The sequence below is a fragment of the Propithecus coquereli genome, unplaced genomic scaffold, assembly GCF_000956105.1.
Source record: "Propithecus coquereli isolate 6110/MARCELLA unplaced genomic scaffold, Pcoq_1.0 Scaffold69, whole genome shotgun sequence".
NCBI classification, from domain to species: domain Eukaryota; kingdom Metazoa; phylum Chordata; class Mammalia; order Primates; family Indriidae; genus Propithecus; species Propithecus coquereli.
The window spans coordinates 1417210-1438774 of record NW_012152951.1 but is presented as its reverse complement, the minus strand read 5'-3'; the positions used below and the strand labels follow the sequence as shown (position 1 = coordinate 1438774).

The window sequence follows — 21565 nt, the reverse complement described above, 5'->3', positions numbered from 1 at the left end:
AAATGCTCATCATAGGTGCTCAGATATATTATATTCAGGGAAAAAATTGTTGCCTTTAAATATTTGATGTGCTATTAAACTAGTTATTGATAGCACTTAATGTGTTAATCCTGATAACTGGTTTCTAATATCGCCATGTAAGTCTCCTGACCAGCAACATAAAAATAACATTAATTTCTGTTATATGTCAACTAATGTGCAATAATGAATGAATATTTTAAGTATCAGGAAGTATCCTGGTTAGGGAGTTAACACAGTGAATCCAAACTTCCTTTTCAAGTTCATGAAAGTGGATGGGTGGTTTTCCACGATGAAGACTCAAGATCTGAGTCTCCCTTTTTGTCTGACTTTGCTTGGATACGAAAAACTCCCCCTTGAACTCTAAAATTGCATTATTCTAACAGTTCTGCTTAGCAAGAGTAGAATATTACATAGATGGTTTTTCTGCTACTGTTAGCAATAAACACCACATTTAAAAAAAAAAAATCCCTGTTTTTACAAATGCTCCCAGGCATGGTTTAAAGTTTATTTAACTTCTAATAATAGGTGTGCAAATACATTGAGTGATCTCTTCCACAACGGCCCTGTTTCTTTAAGAGACCACGGTTGTTAAGTTGGCAGATCGTTGAACCATAGGAGGGTCAATAAAAGAATAAAAAGTCACTGGTTAGTGATTCGTGAACAAGGAACTTGATCCCAGTTCAGTATCTGTGTGTCCATATGCTGCCCAGGGTCAGAGAGCGAGAACAGCGGGATCCTCAGCTCCCTGCGCTTCCTCGGGATGGCTTCTGGAAGGCTCATCAAGCTCGTGGTTTTTGAGCTTCTGGAGTTTGCAGCTTTCTCCGTTCCCACACTTGTGATCATGGAGCAGTTTGCCACCGCCTATCAGAGGACCAGGACCGTGTCTGAGAAAACACATTATTGGCTGATCGTGTCCTGTTCTATCGCCTATGTGGCTGTAGTGACCCTGGTGATTTGGGTTCCTGTAAAAGTTCTCTTATACAAGAGACGTTATCTTTACACAAAAATTACAGGATGGTAAGTACAAGAACTCTTTAACGAGGAATCCCGTGATGTTTCCAAGGACATTTTCTAATGTACTGCATAAGAGGGTTGACATGGCGTGAGTGTATGTGATGTGAGGTTAGTCGGAGTGACAATCACTGTTCCTGTAAATGCGCTGATATTATGGTATCTTCAGTAATTTTTCTACAGGCATTTTTACTGAGTGATAATTACAAACTACATGTGTTGATAAGACTGGAGTTAGCACTGGTCCATGCTACCCTAAGTAGCAAACACTGGACCTAATTCCTCTGAACACTAGACTGCATAAAGTTATTAGAGTTAACTTACACAAATCATAATCGCAAGATTATAATATAGAATTTTACTTTTGTGTAAAACTGAAAGTAATGTCTATTTTTAAATGTTTCCATTGCATTTTGCAGGTCTAAGGCACACTTTGACCACATTAACCAATGAACATTTTTTTAAGCAACTCGTTCCTTTACTTAGACTTTAAAAAATAATGCTTTACTATGTTGGTAAATTCTATTATCCTTGTGGAGGAAAGTACTTCAATAATAATACAGAACTAATTGAAATAAATCAAGATTTAATGTCGAGTTAACTAGCAGTTTAGCTAGTGACTACAGAATCCACATAGAGGTATCGAGAACAAATAATTTCTGACACTAATATACTTTTCCTTTTAGATCTTCAGGTCTGATTGTTATTCATCTGGTATTTTCTTTGTTTTCCTTGATAAGTTAAATTTTCTTTTGTACTGATCTTTTATCTTAAAGTTGAACGACATAGAACACATTCGAAAAGGGAGAAGCTAGGAATTTTAACATAAACAAGGGCAGAAATGGGAAAATGATAGATGCAGGAAGAGAGCTAGAAATTCCTTCAGGAGGATGCTGAGGTGCAGGGCAGAAGTGTGTAGTTCATGAACTTCTCTTTCCGTACCGATACTGGATGTGGCCCCTAGAACCTTGCCAGGAGACTTGCAGTTCCCCAAGGGCAGAGCTTTTAAGGGAATTCCGGAAATAAACCACTCTGTTGTTGGCACTGCTTTTGTCAGTAGGGTGTAGGGGCTTTCCAAACCTTGTCCAGAGCCTTGTGGTCACCCAAGGGGTAGCTTGGAGCTGTGCCCTCCACTCCCCTCATTTCCCTGGGAGTTGCTTTGACTGCTCAAGACTCCTGGGGTGGGGGGGGTGGGGAAGGAACTTTGAGGGAATGGTGGAAGGTCCACAGGACAACAGGAGTAACCCAATAAGAAGCTGGCCCAATACAGCCCAGGAAAGAGCTCTTGGTGTTTTCTTTTTGTTTTGTTTTGCTTTTCTTCACATCGGTTCAAATCCCCAGGTCTCTAGATTCTGAAAGTCAAGCACAAATCTTCCCATATCATTTATTGTTATTATTATTAAGCTATAATTGCTTCTTTACAGATCATTTATTATGTACCAAGGTAAGTACTGATATGAGGTGCTATAGATATATCTACTTGACCTGATAAAGTAGATATTTGCATGAGTTTATCATTGCTATTCCCAAGGGGAAACTTTCCCAAAGTCAGTCAACTAGTGAGTGGAAGAGCCCTACTTTGGACCCGGGTCTAACTCCGTAATGGTTACTTCTAATCACTACCCTAAACTGCCTGTTTGAAGGTTGAGGTCCCAACCTCCTGAGGCAATTGAAATTAAGGAAGAGAGTAGGCTTTTGTTTCTATTCCTCAGTGCATGTGGTATACCACTGGCCTCATGTCGGTTCAGATTTCATTTTGTACATCTTGCTACAGTATCTTGGGCTGTCACAACAATTATATCTTTCAGTCATTTCTTTTGGGAAATACTCTTCCAGTCTTTCGTTTCTGTTTGTGGGTGTGGCGTGCCCCACCCACAGGTTATCTGTAATTTAGGTGAAACTATGGAACTGTGTCCTTATGGCCCCCTTCGTAGACACTATCATATAGTTATTTTTTATGGAGAAGGGAAGAAATAGCTACTGAAAACTATTCTAGGAGCTTTACACATTCCGTGCTATTAGATTTCAACTTTATGACTCCCCCAGTGAGGTGTAGGTGTTGGCATTCTCACTTTAAGAAAAAGAAACTGAAACTTGAAGAGGTGATTAACTTTGTCAAGAGAGAAAGCTAGTTACCTGGTGGAGCTGGGATTTGTGAGCCCAGATCTGTCAGATTTCATGCTATTTCCTCTATCTTATGCAACTTTTCCTTTATTCTTTCTCATTTTGAATGCCACATGTGTTTCAAGAAAAATGCAACTCTTTTAGTGTCATCAGGATACATTTCCCCCGAAGATGCATATTTGCATATTATATACGATTCCCAAAGATGTGCATTTGGATATTATAGTATATGTGGTGATATATAGGGTGTTATACCTTAGTTGCTAAATGAAGATGATGCAAAACTAGTCGATACTGTAGAAAGTGGGGATTGAAAGTATGAATTATGAATTATTTTTAAAGAATAATTAGATAATTGTTTACGTGAAATTTCATAGATCCTCAACATTCACAGATTTCATGTTGTTGAGACTATTTGGGAGCTTCCCTGGAGGTCCATGTGGCATTGTGAGCCCTCTAAGGCTGGTCTTCAGGAGAGAGCAAGTCAACAGCTAGCAAAGGGTGTGCCCCAGGAATGCATCTAAGGGACACCAGACCTGGATTGAAGTCCTAGCTTTGACATTGACTGTGAGACCTTGTGTGAGTTATTTAAATGCTTTGAGCTTTAGTTTTTTCATGAGCAAAACAGGGACAACTTAGTTTCTCCCTTGGAGTGCTGTTTTAAGAAGCTGCATGAGATTATGTGTATAAAGTTCCTAGTGAGATATGTAGCAAGCACTCAATGGATACTAGTGTTATTACCTCAGACTGAATTTACTATTTTCATTTAAAATGTGATCTTAATTCTGAGAATGACTCTGAAAAGCAGTGGAAGTGAAGATAAAACTGAAGAAAATTATAAGCTTTCAATGATATTCTTTGAATTTGGAGAATTTTTCAGGTCTCCTTTATTTTTTGAGAACAATGAGGGCCAACACAGTGATGTCATTTAGATCTTATAAAGTGGTTGCATTGACACCGTATTTTTATGTTTTATTTTCTCACTAGACCTGCACACCACTGTTGTAAAATTGACCAAGTGGACTTAATTTCCATTTTCTAAGGGAGGAAACAATTTCAGAGAGTGTAAAACATGCACTAAATCAACGGTGGAGTCTGGACTTTAATCCAGTGTTCTTTTCTTCCCTGTTGTACTTTACACTTCCTCATTCTTTTAGAATTATTGTTCCCTTCTAGGGACACCTGTCATAATTCATAATAAATGAGAGAGATATTTGGGGATATGAAGTAAAGCTATTTATATACACATGAAACTGTATTCCAGTAAACAAGAAAGGCCCTTTCTTGGAATATGTGTAAATGGGTGAAACCATTGAGCTACACGGCTAGCCTGAACCCAGATCAGATCCCCATTGAGAAGGTACAACAGGGCAGGATAATCCTAAAGTATTTGTGGAGATTCCCTGACTGTCTTGGGACCCAGAGCTATATCTGAGGATCCTCGAGTCCTTCAGGGTACAGCTACTTCCGACTACGACATGTCATGAATCCTGGCATTGTCAAGTTTGAAAGACCTTAACGTTTAGGGTGACATTTTATCTTGCTTAAATCTTTAACATACTCAGTGAGATTTTGCCGTTGATCTGTTTAAAGTCGTGGTGGTGGTAGTAGCAGTAGAAGTAGTTGTAGTCATAGTAAAATAAGAGCAAATATTTATTGAACAATTACTATGTACCGAGCATAATTCTAAACACATTGTCTGTATTATTTTCGTTAATTTTCTGATCTTTATATATAAGACAATTATAGTTTTCACTTTACAAATGAGGAAATTGAGGCACAGGAGTTAAAAGATCACACAGCCAATGTGTAGTTGAGCCAAGATGGCCCCAAGAGCGTCTGTCTTGAGACCCTGGTCTCTTGAGCACCTTACCGTTCCACGGTAGCCACAGTAGCCCAGAACACACAGCACCAGTAACATCTGTGCACAGATGGACAGACTGGCTAACCCGAAGGAAATAGAGCTCACTCTTTTCAGCACCTCTGAGAGGTCATTTGTAAGATGCCATCAACCTAATACTAGTGCTTCACAGTGACTTCTTCCCAGAACACTCCCATCTCTCAGTGGGTCTGTCATCTTCTTATATATTCGGTATCAATAATTTGGCCGTACTTGAACACAGACTTTCTCTTCCTTGCCCCAGCAAACCTAGTAAATCAGCACGAGTGAGTGTATCTACTTTTGCTCCTCTCTCCCTGCCATATGCAATAAGTCACCACATTCCATTCATTCTTCCATCTTCATTTCTCTTGCTCCTTGTTTTCCATGACTGTTTTCCTTATCCCAATTAGGCCCTCATTTCCAGGGCCACCATGCACTGGAGTTTCCGTCATTATCCCCCCATATTTTCATATATTCAGGTCCAGTGTTGGACCATTTGTCCTGATTGATTTTGTCCAAGGAAAAATGAAGAGCATCTTGTTAACTCATGCTCAGGCTCTGGCAACCTTCACCCACTGGTGTTCTCACCTCTTGCTTCTTTTCTCCCCTAAATTCCTTCCCAGTCCTTGTTGATGGGATATTACTCTTCTTAAAAAGAAGTTTTCTGCACATCAGCTACACATCTTAAAAATGAGCTCTTCCCCTTGCTTGTAGCATCAATGTTGACATTATTCCACAGAATCCTAAAACTGAAAGACCTCTTAGAATTCATCTACTACATTATTTCTCACCATATGGACAGATGGTCCACCTCTGATTTTACAGAGAACTCACTACTCTCTATGGCTCTCATTATTAGAACAGTCTTCCTTATTACTTGTGTTGGAATAAAACCTCCCACCATGTAGCTCTCTTCCCATCGTCTTTGCAGACTTCACCTCCTCTGCCCTCTCTTTATAAACCTGTGCATTTGACCATGGCCAGGAGCTCTACCCCTTGCTCCTTAACTTTCTCTTTCTAATTCTTTTTAAGCACTCTCATGATATAAACTGCCACTTGTGTGATGACGACTCCCAAAATTGTGACTCCAGGGCGGACATCCCTGAGCTTACTGTCTCTGCGTTCAAGCTTCGCCAACGTTTGGAGGCAGCTGCGTCACTCTGCCATCCCAATCACGCCCCGTCTGAGTCATCTAAGTTTTCTCTTCTCCAGTGTGCAGAGTACCATCAGTCATTCTTGTCCCATGGTTTCTGGACTTTTTGTCTTTTGAAAGTCTCCTTGGGATGTTGGTTGTCCTTTTAGTTCCTGGATAGGATGTCACTGACACCCAGATGTCCTATGGATGCAGCCGCTGACATCAGCTATCAATATAATGCTATTGGCTTCAATTGCAACTGCGTCACCTGTTTCATAATTGAGTGACATTGACTGAAACTCCTGGCTTTACTAGAAATCCTACAGGTTAATAGTGACCCATTAGTCCACTCTACGGGTTTGTTTAAATAGGTATAAATTTACCTATCTAAATTTCTTTCCAGTTCCCATTTTCCATCACTCAATCCCTCTTTTCATAAACATTTATTGAGTAGCCGTTGACTAACTGGCAGAGCTGTCCCCACGCAGATAGCAGGTATACTGCCCTCTATATCTTAGGACTTAGCCTGGCATTCAAGACCATCCACTCTGACCTCTGTCTACGTCTCCAAACGACCTTCCTACACAAATTCTTCCTTCTAACTGGCATTGTTCCCAGGCTACTGTAGGAGAATATCTCCTGTCTCAGGTATTGCCTCCCTCCTCAGGGAGTTTGTAGTCTACTGTGGAGACTGCACAGTTATTTATACATGATAAAACTAGAAAGTAATATAAACCATGATACAATAGATCACTAAATTTTATGTGGCCCACCACAAGTCCTTAGCCCAGAGAAGAGAGTCATCAAAACTGCTGACAGTACAGCGGGTGTCCTTTTAGATTCATCCTTCCTACCTCACCCATGAGCCCACCAAGGTGTCCCACACTCAGCACATGGGGTTTATGGACTCAGTTTTATTAAGAGCTTGCCGTGATCTGCAGTAGTCAGAGTAAGTCTCATGAGGAAAGCTTGATTTGCCCCGAGCTTGCAAGATGGGATGGGAAGACATCCCCGAGCAGGAGGATGAGGACGAATAATGAGTTGATGTAGGAATGAGCATGAATTCTTTAAGGGGTGGGAGAAGACCAACTCGCTTAGAAAGGAGCAAGTAGAGATAAGTGGGCTCGGCAGTACTGCAGAATGGTTAGGTTAGGAGTGTGAGTTTTGGAGTTAGAAAGACCTGGATTAGAATTCGTCTTTCACGTCCTAGCTGTGGGAACTTGGGCAAATTTATAGGGGTGATACCGCATACAGAGGACTGTTGTGGGGTTTGAATGAGATGTATAAAATGCTTTCCTACAGTTCCTGGCATGTGGTATGAGCTCACTAAGGTGTGGTGTAGAGTGGGAGTGTTATTATATGTTGGAGTGGTAAGGCCAGACTGGGGGAAGCCTTGAAAGACAAGCATTTGACTTTAATGGTTAGGTAGAAGAGAGTCTTTGTAAGTTTCTGAGCAAAGAGTCATTTCCCAAGTTATTATCTGGTCCTTTCCACTGACTATACTTCCTCTGTGAGAAGTCTCAGGGCCAGAATGCTTGCTGCACAAACAGGAGTTTTTAACCCCGTGTGGCTTAGCTCAGTTCTTTCTTCATGGGCCCCACTCCTAGGGGAGTCCTTTTCATTGCCAATTTATTACAGATGTGCATAGAGGTCTTTTGTGGTACCCTAGCTCAGGCTTCCTTCCTTCCTTCCTTCCTTCCTTCCTTCCTTCCTTCCTTCCTTCCTTCCTTTCGTCTCACTCTGTCACCCAGGTTGGATGCAGTGATGTGATCATAGCTCAGTGCAACCTTGAACTCTTGGGCTCATGCGATCCTCCTGCCTCAGCCTCCCAAGTAGCTGAGACTACAGGTATGCTCTGCCAAGCCTGGCTACTAACTCAGTCTTTCTTCTGGACATTACACCATGCCCACAAGTCCTTCTCTGCAGCCACTCTGTCCTGCGGTTGCAACCTTGCATTAGTTTTGGCATGAATAGACCTTCAAAGAAGTGTCTGTGATATTCTATCATAAATTCTATTCCTTGTATTAACTTCCTAGGATTGCCATAACTAAGTGCCACAAACTTACTGGCTTAAACAACAGTAATTTGTTTCAAATTCTCAAATGTCTGAACATTCTAGGCTAGCAGGAGGCTAGCAGTCTGAGACCAAGGTGATGGGGGGGATTCCCTCTGAGAGATGTAAGGGAGGTTTTGTTCCATGCCCCTCTCAGGGATTCCCATGGTTTGCTGGCAATCTTTGGTGTTTCTTGGTTTGTAGATGCGTCACCCTGATCTCTTCCTTCATTTTTGCATGGTATTCTCCCTGTGTGTCCTCACATAGTCTTCCCTTTGTGCATGTCTGTTTCCAAATTTTCCCTTTTTAAAAGGACACCGGTCATATTGGATTAGGGTCTACCCTAACACCCCATTTTAACTTGATTACCTCTAGTGAAGACCCTATTTACGATTGAGGTTATGATCTAAGGTACTGAGGGTTGGGACTTAAACATGTCCCAATTCAATTCTTAGCATTCCACCCTGGGACACCCCAAAGTTCATGGTCTTTCCACATGCAAAATAGATTCGCTCATCCCAAAGTCTCCAAAAGTCCTAATTGTTCCAGCATCAACCCTTAAGTCCAAAATCTCACCTAAACATCATCAACTCAAAGTCCCAAAACTCATCATCTAAATCACCAAAATCAGTTATGTGTGAGAAGTGAGCTATGATTCATCTTGGAGCAAAATTCCTCTCTACCTGTGAAGGTGTGAAACCAGACAGAAAGTTACTGGCTTCCAAAATACAGTGGAATGGACATCACCAGGGAGAAATTGGAAGGGGAAAAAGGAGTCATGGGTCTCAAACAAGAGCAAAACCCAGGAGGGAAAATGCCACCAGATTTTAAAGTTTGAGAATAACCTTCTGTGGCTTGATGCTCCATCCTCTGGGCTCACTTTCCAAGCCCGCCAGGGTAGTGGCCCCAACCCCTCAGCCCCGGATGGCGGCTCTGCCCTCTGAATTCGTGGAGGGCACCTCTGGGCCTGTGCTTGCAGTGCCAGCCTCTCCGGCCTCTGAATCACTGTCAGTGTCATTGTTCCCTTTCCCTGAAGGATGACACGTTTGCAGCCGAACAGCGCTATCAGCCGGTTTCCTCCCTGGAGTCCCAGAAGTCCAGCAGCCTTTCTTCCTTTTATTCCATTTCTGACACCTTTGGTGCAAGCCAGCAGTGTTTCTGCTGACACAGTTGATTGGATTCTCAAGCCACAACCTTGATGATCTCTACCACACACGCTTGCTCATCTTTTGTAATATGGATAGGCTGAGAATTTTCCAAATCTTCAAGTTCTAGTTCCTCTTTGCTTAAAAATTCCTTCTTCGATGTACCTCTCTTTGCTCACATCGCACTATAAGTAACAAGGAGAAAACAGACCGTGCCTTCAACATTTTGCTCAGAAATATCCTCTGCTAAATATCTGAATTCATCACTTACAGGTTCTACTTTCTACCCAACAGAGCACAATTCGGCCACATTTTCTGCCATTTTATAAAAAGGATCACCTCCCTCCAGTTTCCAGTGGCATGCTCCTCATTTCCATCCTATTCCCCACCAGAAGCACCTTTAGCATTCATATTTCTGGCAACATTCTGTTCATGGCACTATATCTGTTCTCTAAGATGACAGGAGCTTTCTCTACAGCTCTCCTCTTCTTTCTGAGCCCTGACCAGAATCTCCTTTAATATCTACGTTTCTACCAACAATTTCCTCAAGGCAATCCAGGCTTTTTCTGTCATGCATCTCAAAACTCTTCCAGCCTCTATCCACCCGTTACTCAATTCCAAAGCCACATCTATGTTTTTAGGTACTTTTACAGCAACATTGCACTTCCCAGTAGCAAAATCTGTATGAGTTTCCTAGAAATGCCATAACTAAGTACCACCAACTGGATGGCTTAAACAAAAGGAGTTTATTGTTTCACATTTCTGGAGGCTGAGAGTCTGAGATCAAGTTGTTGGCAGGGTTGGTTCTTTCTGAGCGATATGAGGGGGAATCTGTTCCATGGCTTTCTTTTAGCCTCGGTTGGTTTTTGGGGTAAGCTTGGATGTTCTTTGACTTGGTGATGCATCACCCTGATTTCTGCCTTCATCACCACATGACATTCTCCCTGCCTTTCTTCACGTAGTCTTCCCTCCGTGTGAGTCTGCTGCCAAATTTCCCCATTTTTTATGAGAACACCAGTCATATTGGATGAGGGCCCACTCTAATCTTATTTTATCATGATTATCTCTGTAAAGATCCTATTTCCAAATAAGATCACATTCTGAGGTACTGGGGGTTGGGGATTTCAATATATTCTTCTCAAAGGACACCATTCAATCCATGACACTCATTACTAAATGATAAGCATAACCTCGCAGTAAGTCAAGATTTTCAAACACAGGTTAACATTATTTCTGGTTACATAAAACATACACTACGGTTGGTATTTATTTGTTATGTATTCCATTTGTTTAGTATTTATTGAGTTCCTACTATGTGCCAGATATTCTCTTGCATCTTGGAGTTCCTGAACTTGAATGAGAAATGACTTACATCTTTATTTTCATTCACCTGTAATGGAAAGCTAGCATTCCTTTCTAACAAGGATGTTGGTAACAAACCACAGTAGTGTTAATAGGACTTGTAATTTTATTACACAGAGCTTTCTGTGTCGGATATCACAGATCTTTTCATATCACGACAGTTGACATCAGTATATGGTTCATGATCTTCACTACCTTGAAATTATAAATGATTACACTTTTTACTAATCTTAAATACTATTAATACAAAGAAAATTAAAAAAGACAATATGTTCATAGATAGGCACATGTATTACTATATAAAAATTTTAAAGGAATCAAGTAACTGTATGTCATTCTTTTTTTTTTTTTTTTTGAGACAGGGTCTCGCTCTATTGCCTAGGCTAGAATGCAGTGGCATCATCATAGCTCACTGCAACCTCAAATTTCTGAGCTCAAGAGATCCTCCTGCCTCAGATTCCCAAGCAGGTGGGACTACAAGAGCACACCACCGTGTTCAGCTAATTTTTCCTTCTTTCTTTCTTCTTTTTTTTTGTAGAGACGGGGTCTTGCTATGTTGCTCACGTTGGTCTTGAACTACTGGCCTCAAGCGATCCTCCTGCCTTGGCCTCCCAAAGTGCTAGGATTACAGGTGTGAGCCACCATGCTCAGCCTAATTCTTTAAAGAGACTGCATATTGTATATAATTCTTTAAAAAGAATTTTGGCAATTTCGATATAATTGCTTTGTTTTGTATTTATTTTACTCATTTAAAAATTTTATCCTGAGAAGGGCCCATAGGATTCATTAAATTCCCAGAAGATTCATTACACACAAAAAATTTCAGAAACATTAATCTGGATGCTGGAGATAAAGTAGTGAACAACTCAGATAAAGTCCCTGCTTCCAAGAAACTTACCTTGGGGGATGAAGAAAGAGGGAGGTGAAAAAACAATAAACAAAAAAATAATCAGTAGAATTTCAGGCAGTCATAAGGGCTACATATATAAGTTACATATATATGTGTATATATATATATATATACACACACACACACACACATATATATAAAAATATAAAATATACGTATGGAATGTGATTAAAAAATGACCAAGGTGGGAGAAGTAGATGACTACAAGGAACTAGACATGGAACAGATCTGGTCCACAGTCCCTGGCGAAGGGAGCAGCCTCTTAGGTGGGGTATGCTCAGTGTGATCACAAAATAGCCAGAAGGCCATTATGGCTAGAGTGAAGTGAGAGAAGGTGGTTCATTTTAAATGAGTAGAGTAGGAGAAATAAGAGAAACCACATCATGTAGAGCATGTTGGCTGGGGTAACAAGTTCTAATTTTATTCTAATTACGTTGTGTGTCCATTGGAGATTTTTTTTTTTAAGTGTGGTGAAACACATAATGTAAAATTTACCGTCTTAAACCATTTTTAAGTGTACAGTTCGGTGGCGTTAAGTACATTCACATTGTCGTTGTGCAGCTCATCATGACCGTTCATCCACAAAACTCTGCCCACCTTGCAAAAGCTCTGTACCCATGAAACAATAACTCCCCATCACCCCGTTTCCCCAGCATTGGAGATTTTTGAGCCGGGAAGGCAGTGACAAGATGTATTTTACATTTAAAAAATATGACTCCGTTTTTTAAGAAATGAAGAAATGTTGATAAACAAGAACAGAAGCATTAACAGGAAACCAGCTAGGAAATATTGCAGAGGAGAGATGACAGTGGATGAACTATGGAATTATCAGAGGATGGGTTTGAAATGCATTTCGGCAGTAAATCAGACGGGGTTGGATGATGGATGTGAACAGGTACAGAGGAGGACTTGTGTTCTCTTTCAGACATGCTAAGTCTGAGTTGCCTCTTTGATGTACAAGTGGAGATGTCTAATAGTCGGGTATACGAGTCCAGAGCTCAGGGAAAAGTCCAGCATGTATTTGGCAGTCATGGGCAAGTGGATGGTATTTAAATCCATAGGACTGGATGACATAATCTAAGAAGATAATATAGATAAACAAGAGGCCCAGGATTAATCCCTGGGTCATTGCCATCCTTTAGAGGTCAAATTGATAAGAGGACTTTATGAATGGTTTCGACAGTCTTACTTAGGGAGCTAGTGCTGTAGGAACTTGGGTCTGTGATCGGACAAAGAGGCAAAGCTACCAATTGAAAATCCCATCATAACTGGTTTTAGCCAGGCCAGACTGGATCTGGCTATGAGAGAGGGGCAATCTCACCTCCTAACTTACGGTTACACCTAGGACATCTGAAATGGGATGGAAGAGACAAGACAGGATCAAGGAGAAATTGTTAATCATTTTAAAGCCGTCAACACTGCTTGTATTTAGAAACACATTATCATGTAGATGTAATTAACTTAATATATATTAACTAAAGAAAGAAGAGGTAAATATTTCATTATAGAAAACCTTTGAGTATCTTTTGTCCTTCCCTAAATTAATGATGCTAAACATGCATTTTAATTTTCTCTGTTATAATGTATGGTATTATATACATATTATGTCTTAATAACTAGTTGACTGATTGATCATGTGAGGCTTAAGAAATAGCCCAAAAACAAGTTTGAAAAATTATGTCATTTTTATGTACGTTTTTTTTGGGGGGTGGGTTTCGAGTAAAACATATCCAAATGTTTTTACTTTAAGTGATCTTTAAGTATCTCATAGTTTATCATCTCTAAATGTATTTTTTGAAAAATCAGTTTTATGACACAGGGTATAACTTGAGAAAGTCATGCCGTTCTTCCTTTTAGTTGATCGCCAGAGCCCGACCTGGGTGGAATCCTAATGAATGAATTACAGAAAGACTGAATGTCATTCGACTTGCGCCTTGATGCTTTGAGTCATTTATGGTTTGCAAATTATTCGGATTATCTGGAAATCTCTCACCCTTTGTTCTAGAAAAGCACTCTGTTGTTTGCACTGTGTTCCTCTTTGCCGTACGCAAACATTTGGGAAATGGAAATAGGGAAGCAGCGGCTTCTTAGAAAAACTGTAGATGAATGGAACAGGAACTGTGAATTTAGCAAAATGTAAGAGGAACTGTTGATCTTGTATATTATGGCGTTGGCTTATTTTTTTCTCCTTTGCCAGGAGACCTGTTCTGTTGATGTGCGTAACACTCACCACTTTGCCCAGTTTCACGTTTTCTGTAGCGGTGACCGAGGTATGGCATTTTGATTTCCTCTGCTACAAGATTTTGAGAGTTGAAAACTTCCTGTTACTGACATTTGGTAGAGCAGTGGGCCCAACGAATGCTTTAAAATTTACTTAATCCAGTCTTCCTCCAGATTGCAATCTATATATTGAAGGTACGAAGATCATTGTCCTCTCTGTGCTTAGGGAGGCAAATCCAGCAGCCAATTTTTTTTAAGTTTACTTTTATGTTTGTGTATGTGAGACAGAAATGTTATTTTAAAATAATAAAAAAGTAAGGAATCTGAAAGTTAATCTGCATCCCTTTCTCCCAGTTTCTGGGTTGTTTTTCATGATCATCCTTGGTTCTAAATGAATACAACATCATCTAAGGGAATAACCGTTTACATTCTAAGACCTTTGATAAGATATCTATTGACAAATAATTTGCACATGTTACTTATTAGAAAAGAACTTTGAGTTTACATTTAGACTAAATATAGCTTCAAAAGGACTTGGATGGGCATCTTCGAGGCAGGAATATTATAAGCAGAACTTTCAGGCTGTGAGAACTTTATTATCCAGGAAGGTCAAAGAAGAATGCCCTCCTAATCTTATTAATTTGCAAGGTGATGTGAAAGATGTAATTTTCAAATTCCCCAAAGTACACAACTTATGTTACTTTGTGATGTTTCATTCATATGTTGAGTAAATATTCATTAAGTGCATCTGACAGGCCAGGCACTATTAGATCTTCGAGGTAGAGCACTCGAGAAATATGGCAGGGTCTCTGGCATCAGTAATTATTTACCAACAGTAGAGAGAAAAATAAACCGGCAATTAGAACAAGTATCATAACGTTGTGAGAGAGGTGAGTACCAAGTAATGTATGATATTAGAAATTACACGGTTGTTAGACCACATCCTAGATACTACATTAGGACAATGTATGAATGCATAGAATAACTTCAGAAGACCACGCAGATGTGCTTCGCATCAAACAAACTGCAACAGATGAATATCTCCATCTACAGTTGTCCTTTCTCCCTCGCTCCTCCACACAGACCTCATAAATCACTTGGGAGTTCCCCAAGAGCTGTAAAAATTCGGTTTACAACCTTTGAAAGAACACCACGGTTGTGCAAGGATAGCGTATCTGGGATCTGCCAGCCCTTTCTGTTTCTTTTTAAAGATATCTCATGCCCTGTTGCATGTTTTTCTTTTCTTTTTCTTGTTTTTTTGAGACAGAGTTTTGCTCTGTTGCCCAGCTAGAGTGCAGTGGCATCATCACAGCTTACTGCAACCTCAAGCTCCTGGGCTCAAGTGATCCTCCTGCCTCAGCCTCCCTGGAAACTGGGACTATGGGTGCACACCACCACACCCATTTTTAGCAGAAACAGGGTCTCGCTTTTGCTCAGGCTGGTCTTGAACTCCTGACCTCAAGCAATCCTCCCGCCTTGCCTCCCAGAGTGCTAGGATTACAGGCGTGGGCCACCGCGCCCGGCCCTTCTTTCCTTTTGTTCTTATTTAATCTTCAAGGAAGTGTAACACAAACAGAAAAGCACACAAAACGTAAATGTACAGTATCAATGGAATACCACAAAGCAAACCCCTGTGTAAACACTACTCAGGTCAGGAAGGAAAACTTGGCCAGCTCCAACCCATGCTCCCTGCAATGACTGTCTTTCTCTCCTCTCCGGAGGTAGTTTCTGCCTTGATTTCTAATACCCCAGATTACTTGGCCTGTTTTTGAACTTTTTGCAAGGAGAAATCAAACAACAGATTATACACATACATTATTTAACTTATATATAATATATATAACTTACGTCTGGCTTTTTTAATTCAAAACTATGGCTGTGAGCATCCTTCATGTCTGTGTATAACTGTAACTCATTCATTTTCATTGCTGTAGACTATTTCATTTTATGAAGATATCGCAATTTAAAAAAAAATGTATCAGTTCTACTACTGATGGCCATTTCAGTTGTTTCCAGTTTAGGCTATTCCAAATAATACTGCAGTGAACATTCTGGAATATGTCTCTTGGTGTGCATGGGCAAGCATTTCAGTTGAGTCAGAAGATACTTTCGATGGTATCTTTTGGTGAAAAGAAGTTCTTAATTTAAAAATATCCCAATTTATCAATTTCTTTCCTTTACAGATAGTGCTTATGGTCACTTGTTTGAGAAGATTTTGTCCTCTTGTGAATCTCAACCTCAAAGTCGTAAACATGTTCCCCTAGTCGTACTCTGGAGGCTGTATTGTTTCTTCAATTTTCTTTTAGATTCACAATCCATTTGGATCTGGTTTTTGTCTGTGTAGTGCAATAAGGGGTCAAGGGGTCAAGCTTTTTTTTTTTTTTTTCTTTTTCAAATAATCTCAAATGGACCGAGCAGCCTTTATTTAAATCTGTCCTTCCCTGCAGTGCTACCTTTGTTATAAATCAGGTGTGCACATTTGTGATCTGATTCTGGGCTTTCTGCTCTGTCCCATTGCCTAGTTTTCCATTTCTGTATTGACACCACACCACCTTAATTCTTATAGCTTTATAATAATTCTTTATATCCAGAAGAGTAAACCTTCCTTTCTTGTTCTTTTTCTTTCAGAGTTTTTTGCTCTTGGTGTTTCCATATACATTTTAGAATCAGCCTGCCATTTTCCACAAGAGCTTGGAACATTAATTGAGGTTGCATATTCAACTGTATCATTTTTATAGAAATCTTACTTTCTAACTCTTCATCATTGGTGTTTATAAATAATTTATCCATGCTGGGGAGAATTTCTCCGTATATAGTCTATGAATAATGGTGTTTTGTTTTTCTTTCTTTCCAACGCTTCTGCTATTGATTTCCTTCTCTTGCCTTTTACCCTGGCTCTGACCTCTAGTGCAATTTTGAATAGTAATGCTCAAAGTACCATCTTTGGCTTATTCCTGATCTCACAGGGAACACTTTAAACATTTCACCGTTAATATGATGCTTGCCGTAGGTTTTTGGTAGATACCTTAAGCAGATGAAGGAAGTGCCCTAAAGCCTTGCTGGGTTTCCTGGGCTCTCCTTTCTTGGAAGATCCTAAATATCAATATTTTTCCCCCAGATGTTTGAGGCTGGAATCTCAGAACCTCTGCTTAGCAGTAGAGTTGGAAGGAATTATCCATTCTACTAATACAGGGAGCCTACTGTTCTATTTCTCCATGCATTTCCCAAGCTGTATCTTTAATTGAAAACTCTTCCACTGATGTGGAACCCTTATTACATCTCTGGAAATGGCTTAAAACCTTGTGGAGTTTTAAACCCGAGAAGCTGAAAAACAAGCTTCTAGTTTTTTTTAAGTAAGTGTATTTACAATTAATTTAGTGCTGCTTTTGGATTATTGGAAGAATTTTGAACAAAGAAAGTACAATCATTTAATGCTTCTAAATGGTTTTCTAAAAACAGATTCAGAAGAACATCAATGGGTCTGCGGATATCTTACCTGATATGTTACCTGACCTGCCTGTATCTCTGGTCCTGTTATGCTTGATCATAGTTGATATCATTGAAAAACTCAGGATATATCCTCTTAGAGGGAGTCAAAAGAGTAAGTATTCTTTTAAATATGAATATTTTAAAAAGCTTGATATATCTTTCAGCTTCCTGCCACTCTGTTATCTGGTGACATGTTTAATGATACCTTCTCTTAGTGCTAACATTATCCATATTAATAGAAGATTGCAAAAGAAGATATCTAAACATAATTATTTTTAAATCTACCTTGGGAGCTAGATAATTATTTCTTATTTATATTTTGGTAATACTGGTAAATTAATAAAGTTACCAAATAGTTAATACCAAAAACCTTCATTTTCATTCCAATAAGAAAATCATCTAGGGAAATTATTATAGATTTATATTTTTCTAGGAACTTTCTTAAAACCTTAAGTTTTGATAGATTAATAAAGAGTTTAGTTTGGACACCTTTGCTACAGGAATCACTATGACTACAGCAGTTATGTCCTAGAGAATTATGTGTTTTTTACTGTGGATTCTAAAAAAGTCAAAGGTAAAAATAAAATCAAAGTATGCCACATTCCTTCAAAACGATCAGTTAAAACTAAATATAGTTTGGCCTTTAAAAAAATATTTTGTTAACTGAACATTTTGTTTGTCCAGTCATAAATTCCTTCAACTTTCATTCAATTTCATGTGATGGTATCTGTGTTGAATTTGCAACATTTGTATGCTACTTATTGGATGGTTAAGATTTCGTCATGTTGTGCATTTGAAATGGGTAGGTCTTGTAAGATTGCTCCCTGATGGGGGGAGTGGAGCGGATTGAGTAAGTCTTGGGAGAATGCTTCCGAGTGACAAGGATCACCCCTACAGCAGGTCAGTCATTTAGGGGTCCTGTCTCACCACCCATCCAAGTCACTCTTGCTGTTCAAATTGGAAGCAAAACTGAGTTGGAGGCGGCCAGGAAGTCTGAGACTCTGAGCACTTTGCATTTTGCACTTTGTGCTTGGGTGAGAGAGGATGGACTGTCATGTTTAACATAACACAGGTGACAAGTAGATAAAATGGCAGTTGGAGCCATTTGCTGAGGAAGAGGCACTCCCAAATAATATCTGCCCTCCAGAGTCAAGTGTGTTCATCTTAAACTGAGGAGATTTGGGAATCTCCAAACCCTTTGCTATATCTCTAGATTCCTGAAGGACACAAGTCTATTTTTAAAATAGATTTTTTTTTTGAAATGGGGTCTTGCTGTATTGCCCAGGCTGGTCTTGAACTCCTGAGCTCAAGCCATCCTCCTGCCTCAGCCTCCTGCGTAGCTGGGATAACTGGTGCATGCCACCACACCCAGCTTCAAATTGGATTGTTTTTGATGATTCTGTTTTCCATGTGAATGTAAACTTTCTGTGCAAGTTAAAGGTTCCTTTTAAAAAAGAAATGCACATGTATGTGTTTGGGACTAAGTTAGTGGCATTTTATTTTTGTTGGTGATGAGTTGGATTTTTAAAGGGGGATTTTCCCTGTATCCCGAAGTGATGATGACACTGAGAATTGAAATAAGAGGACACCCAAAGAAGGAGTAGGCCTTGGGGAGAAGATTCTAGAACACCTTGTACAACTGCTTCTTCTTACTTGAAGAGCCATCTTCTTGAGCTCTTGTCTGCCCCAGTTTAGGAAGATTAATGTCTGGTTTGATATCTTTACCATTTAATAAAATCACACTTTAAAAAAAAACAGCATTCATTCAAAATGTCTTTGAAATGTGAATAATGCATGTGTTTAATTTTTATGCAAACTTTCAACTCAAATAGCTTCCTACCCTCATTTAGACATGTATATTAATAGAATAAATTATGTAGATTTTGGATCCATGGGGTATTCTCATTTATTCCCTGGAACATAAATTAATACCTAAATATATTAACATATAAATCTTAATACATAAATCTGAACCTAGGCAAGTATGCCATAAATATGTCTTCATTACATGTGGTCCTTCAGAATCAAAGAAATAGCGGGTGGATGATGAACACGGTCTGGAATAATTTGGCTCCCTTAAGGAAATGTGGGGAAAGTGAGTATGTTCTGTGCTCTATCCAGATAGTCTGAAATGCATATGTATCTGATAACTTGCGGCAATTTTGACTTTATTAGATGGAACCAAGGTCATCTATAATTCTTGGACTTATGGACACTGTTGCATCATCCTAACCCTCTGAATTCCAAGCCACAAAACTTTGATCTTGGTGTAGCTTTTCCTTTTCCAAATGTGTAAATAGAAGTTATTCTACCTATGAAATTTGCTTTTGACCAAAGCAGTCTTCACTGGAACAAGGAATCCTTTCTACTAACTTACTATTACGAATGAAATTGCCTCAGCATCACGTGATTACCATGCAACAACTTCTAAGTGCGTTGTTTCTTGTAGGTTAAGCCTCACATGGGAATATTGTTTCCGAGGCATGGCAATCTCACCGATGTACGTGGTACCTAAGCATGTCAATCCCCGGTCATGTGAACAAATAACAAGCATACAAAGGATGGCTTGAGTGTCCCCTGCTCCTACTGGTGTGTGGGTACAAATGGAAACTTTGCACTTGAATAGTCTCCTACCCTCATTTAAACATGCATATTAGTAAAGTAAATTATGTAAATTTTGTATCCATGGGGTATTCTCATTTATTCCATGGAACATAAATTAATACCTAAATATATTAACATATAAATCTTAAGATTTATATAAGAGCACCTTAACATTTCCATCTGAGTTAAGCTAGCTGAGTCTTGGCCTATTGGTCACCTCTCCTCTTCCTCTCCCATCTTGTTTCTGCTCCCATTTTAAAACTGGACCCAGTGGGGATCTCCCGTGCCGTTGTTTGTTGGTCCAGACCATTGAATACCATTTCCTCTCCCAGCCATAGACCTTGGGGCTGCATCCGGAAGAGCCAGTCTTCTTCTTTGAGGCAGCTTTGTTCCATGGGGTCTCGTAGTTTCTCTGTACATACAGTTTTCCTATATTGTCTGAACCCCAATCACGGTCACCATTAGATTCCCCTCCTAGCCACCACCGAGATTCCTTAACCCCCACGTAAACCCGTGGATACAAATAGACACATGAGGGCGTCATGGTTAGGGTGGGAGTTTTCAGCCCCACCCTCAAGACTCATTGGAATGGTATTTGTAGCCCAGCCCGGACACCATCTACAAAGTGGTATCCCATTTTGGACCATTTACAAAGAGAGCATAATAGTTAAAGCATTATGGGGCCACAGATGAAGGAAAACTTAATTTTATCTAAGGTATTGGAGGTCAGAAAAGACTAAAGGGAGGACCTGGGGTCTGAAGGAGTTTGTAGATAGACTTGGCGAAGAAAGCTTTTTACATAGAAGAAAGGTCGGGTCTCTAGGAACTCAGGTGTGCTTTTAGTGAATGGGCGTGTATGGGAAATAAAAATAACTTCTCTTGGGTTTCACACCCTGAATCAACAAACCTCTTGCTGGAATGCAAGTTACCTTGTTAAAACCAACTACTGCTTGTTTATTGAGTCATCATTTTGAAAACCTGCAAAGCCGCTTCAAGAGCTGCTGTGAAAATTTGCATGTGTGTGTGCACGCGTGTGGGACGGGGAGAAGGGGAAGGTGAATCGGGGTCTCTGGATGCTCCAATTCCTACTTCAACCAGATCAACACAATTTTTGTTTGTTTAAGAGTTGATGTTGTATGGGATATTTCATTTTGGGAAAAAAAGAAGGTTATTCTGCTAGACGTTTGAAAGCCATTAATCTAGGACCTCATTTAGAGTTGTAAACTCTACCTGTCTGTAGGACAGTCTCATACCTGAGGTCACCAACTCTACCTCTCCAGGCTCTATGGTCCCACCTAGAGGCAAAGTGAGCCCCCATCTAAGGTCTGTGGCTGCTGTTGCTCTGGGCAATTTCAGCTTTGTAAGGAGCGCAGACCCATCCTGGTGGGGTAGACAAGGCACAACACCTTCGAAAAACATAAATTTTTTGAACAGGCTGTTTTGAATTTTTTAATTCTCATGTTTTGTTTTTCTAAAAGAATACATATCCATTTCAAAAGATTGTAAAATAGAGATAAACAAAAAGAAAGAAAAAAGGGAAATCAACCATAATCCTACAAACTGGACATTGACAACTGATAGCATCTTGATATACATTCATCGGTTAAGA

The 21565-nt window shown here is 39.7% G+C and overlaps 1 protein-coding gene across 1 annotated transcript in view; it reads left to right on the top strand.

Moving 5' to 3' along the window:
* The first annotated feature begins 781 nt into the window (after positions 1–781).
* Positions 782–21565, top strand: part of TMEM236 (transmembrane protein 236) — a 56339-nt gene continuing 35555 nt past the window's right edge. Inside the window, exons 1-3 of the mRNA XM_012660925.1 lie at positions 782–1038; positions 13841–13913; positions 17323–17464. Of these exons, the coding sequence (XP_012516379.1) occupies positions 782–1038; positions 13841–13913; positions 17323–17464 (472 nt within the window). The remainder of the gene's footprint in view (positions 1039–13840; positions 13914–17322; positions 17465–21565) is intronic.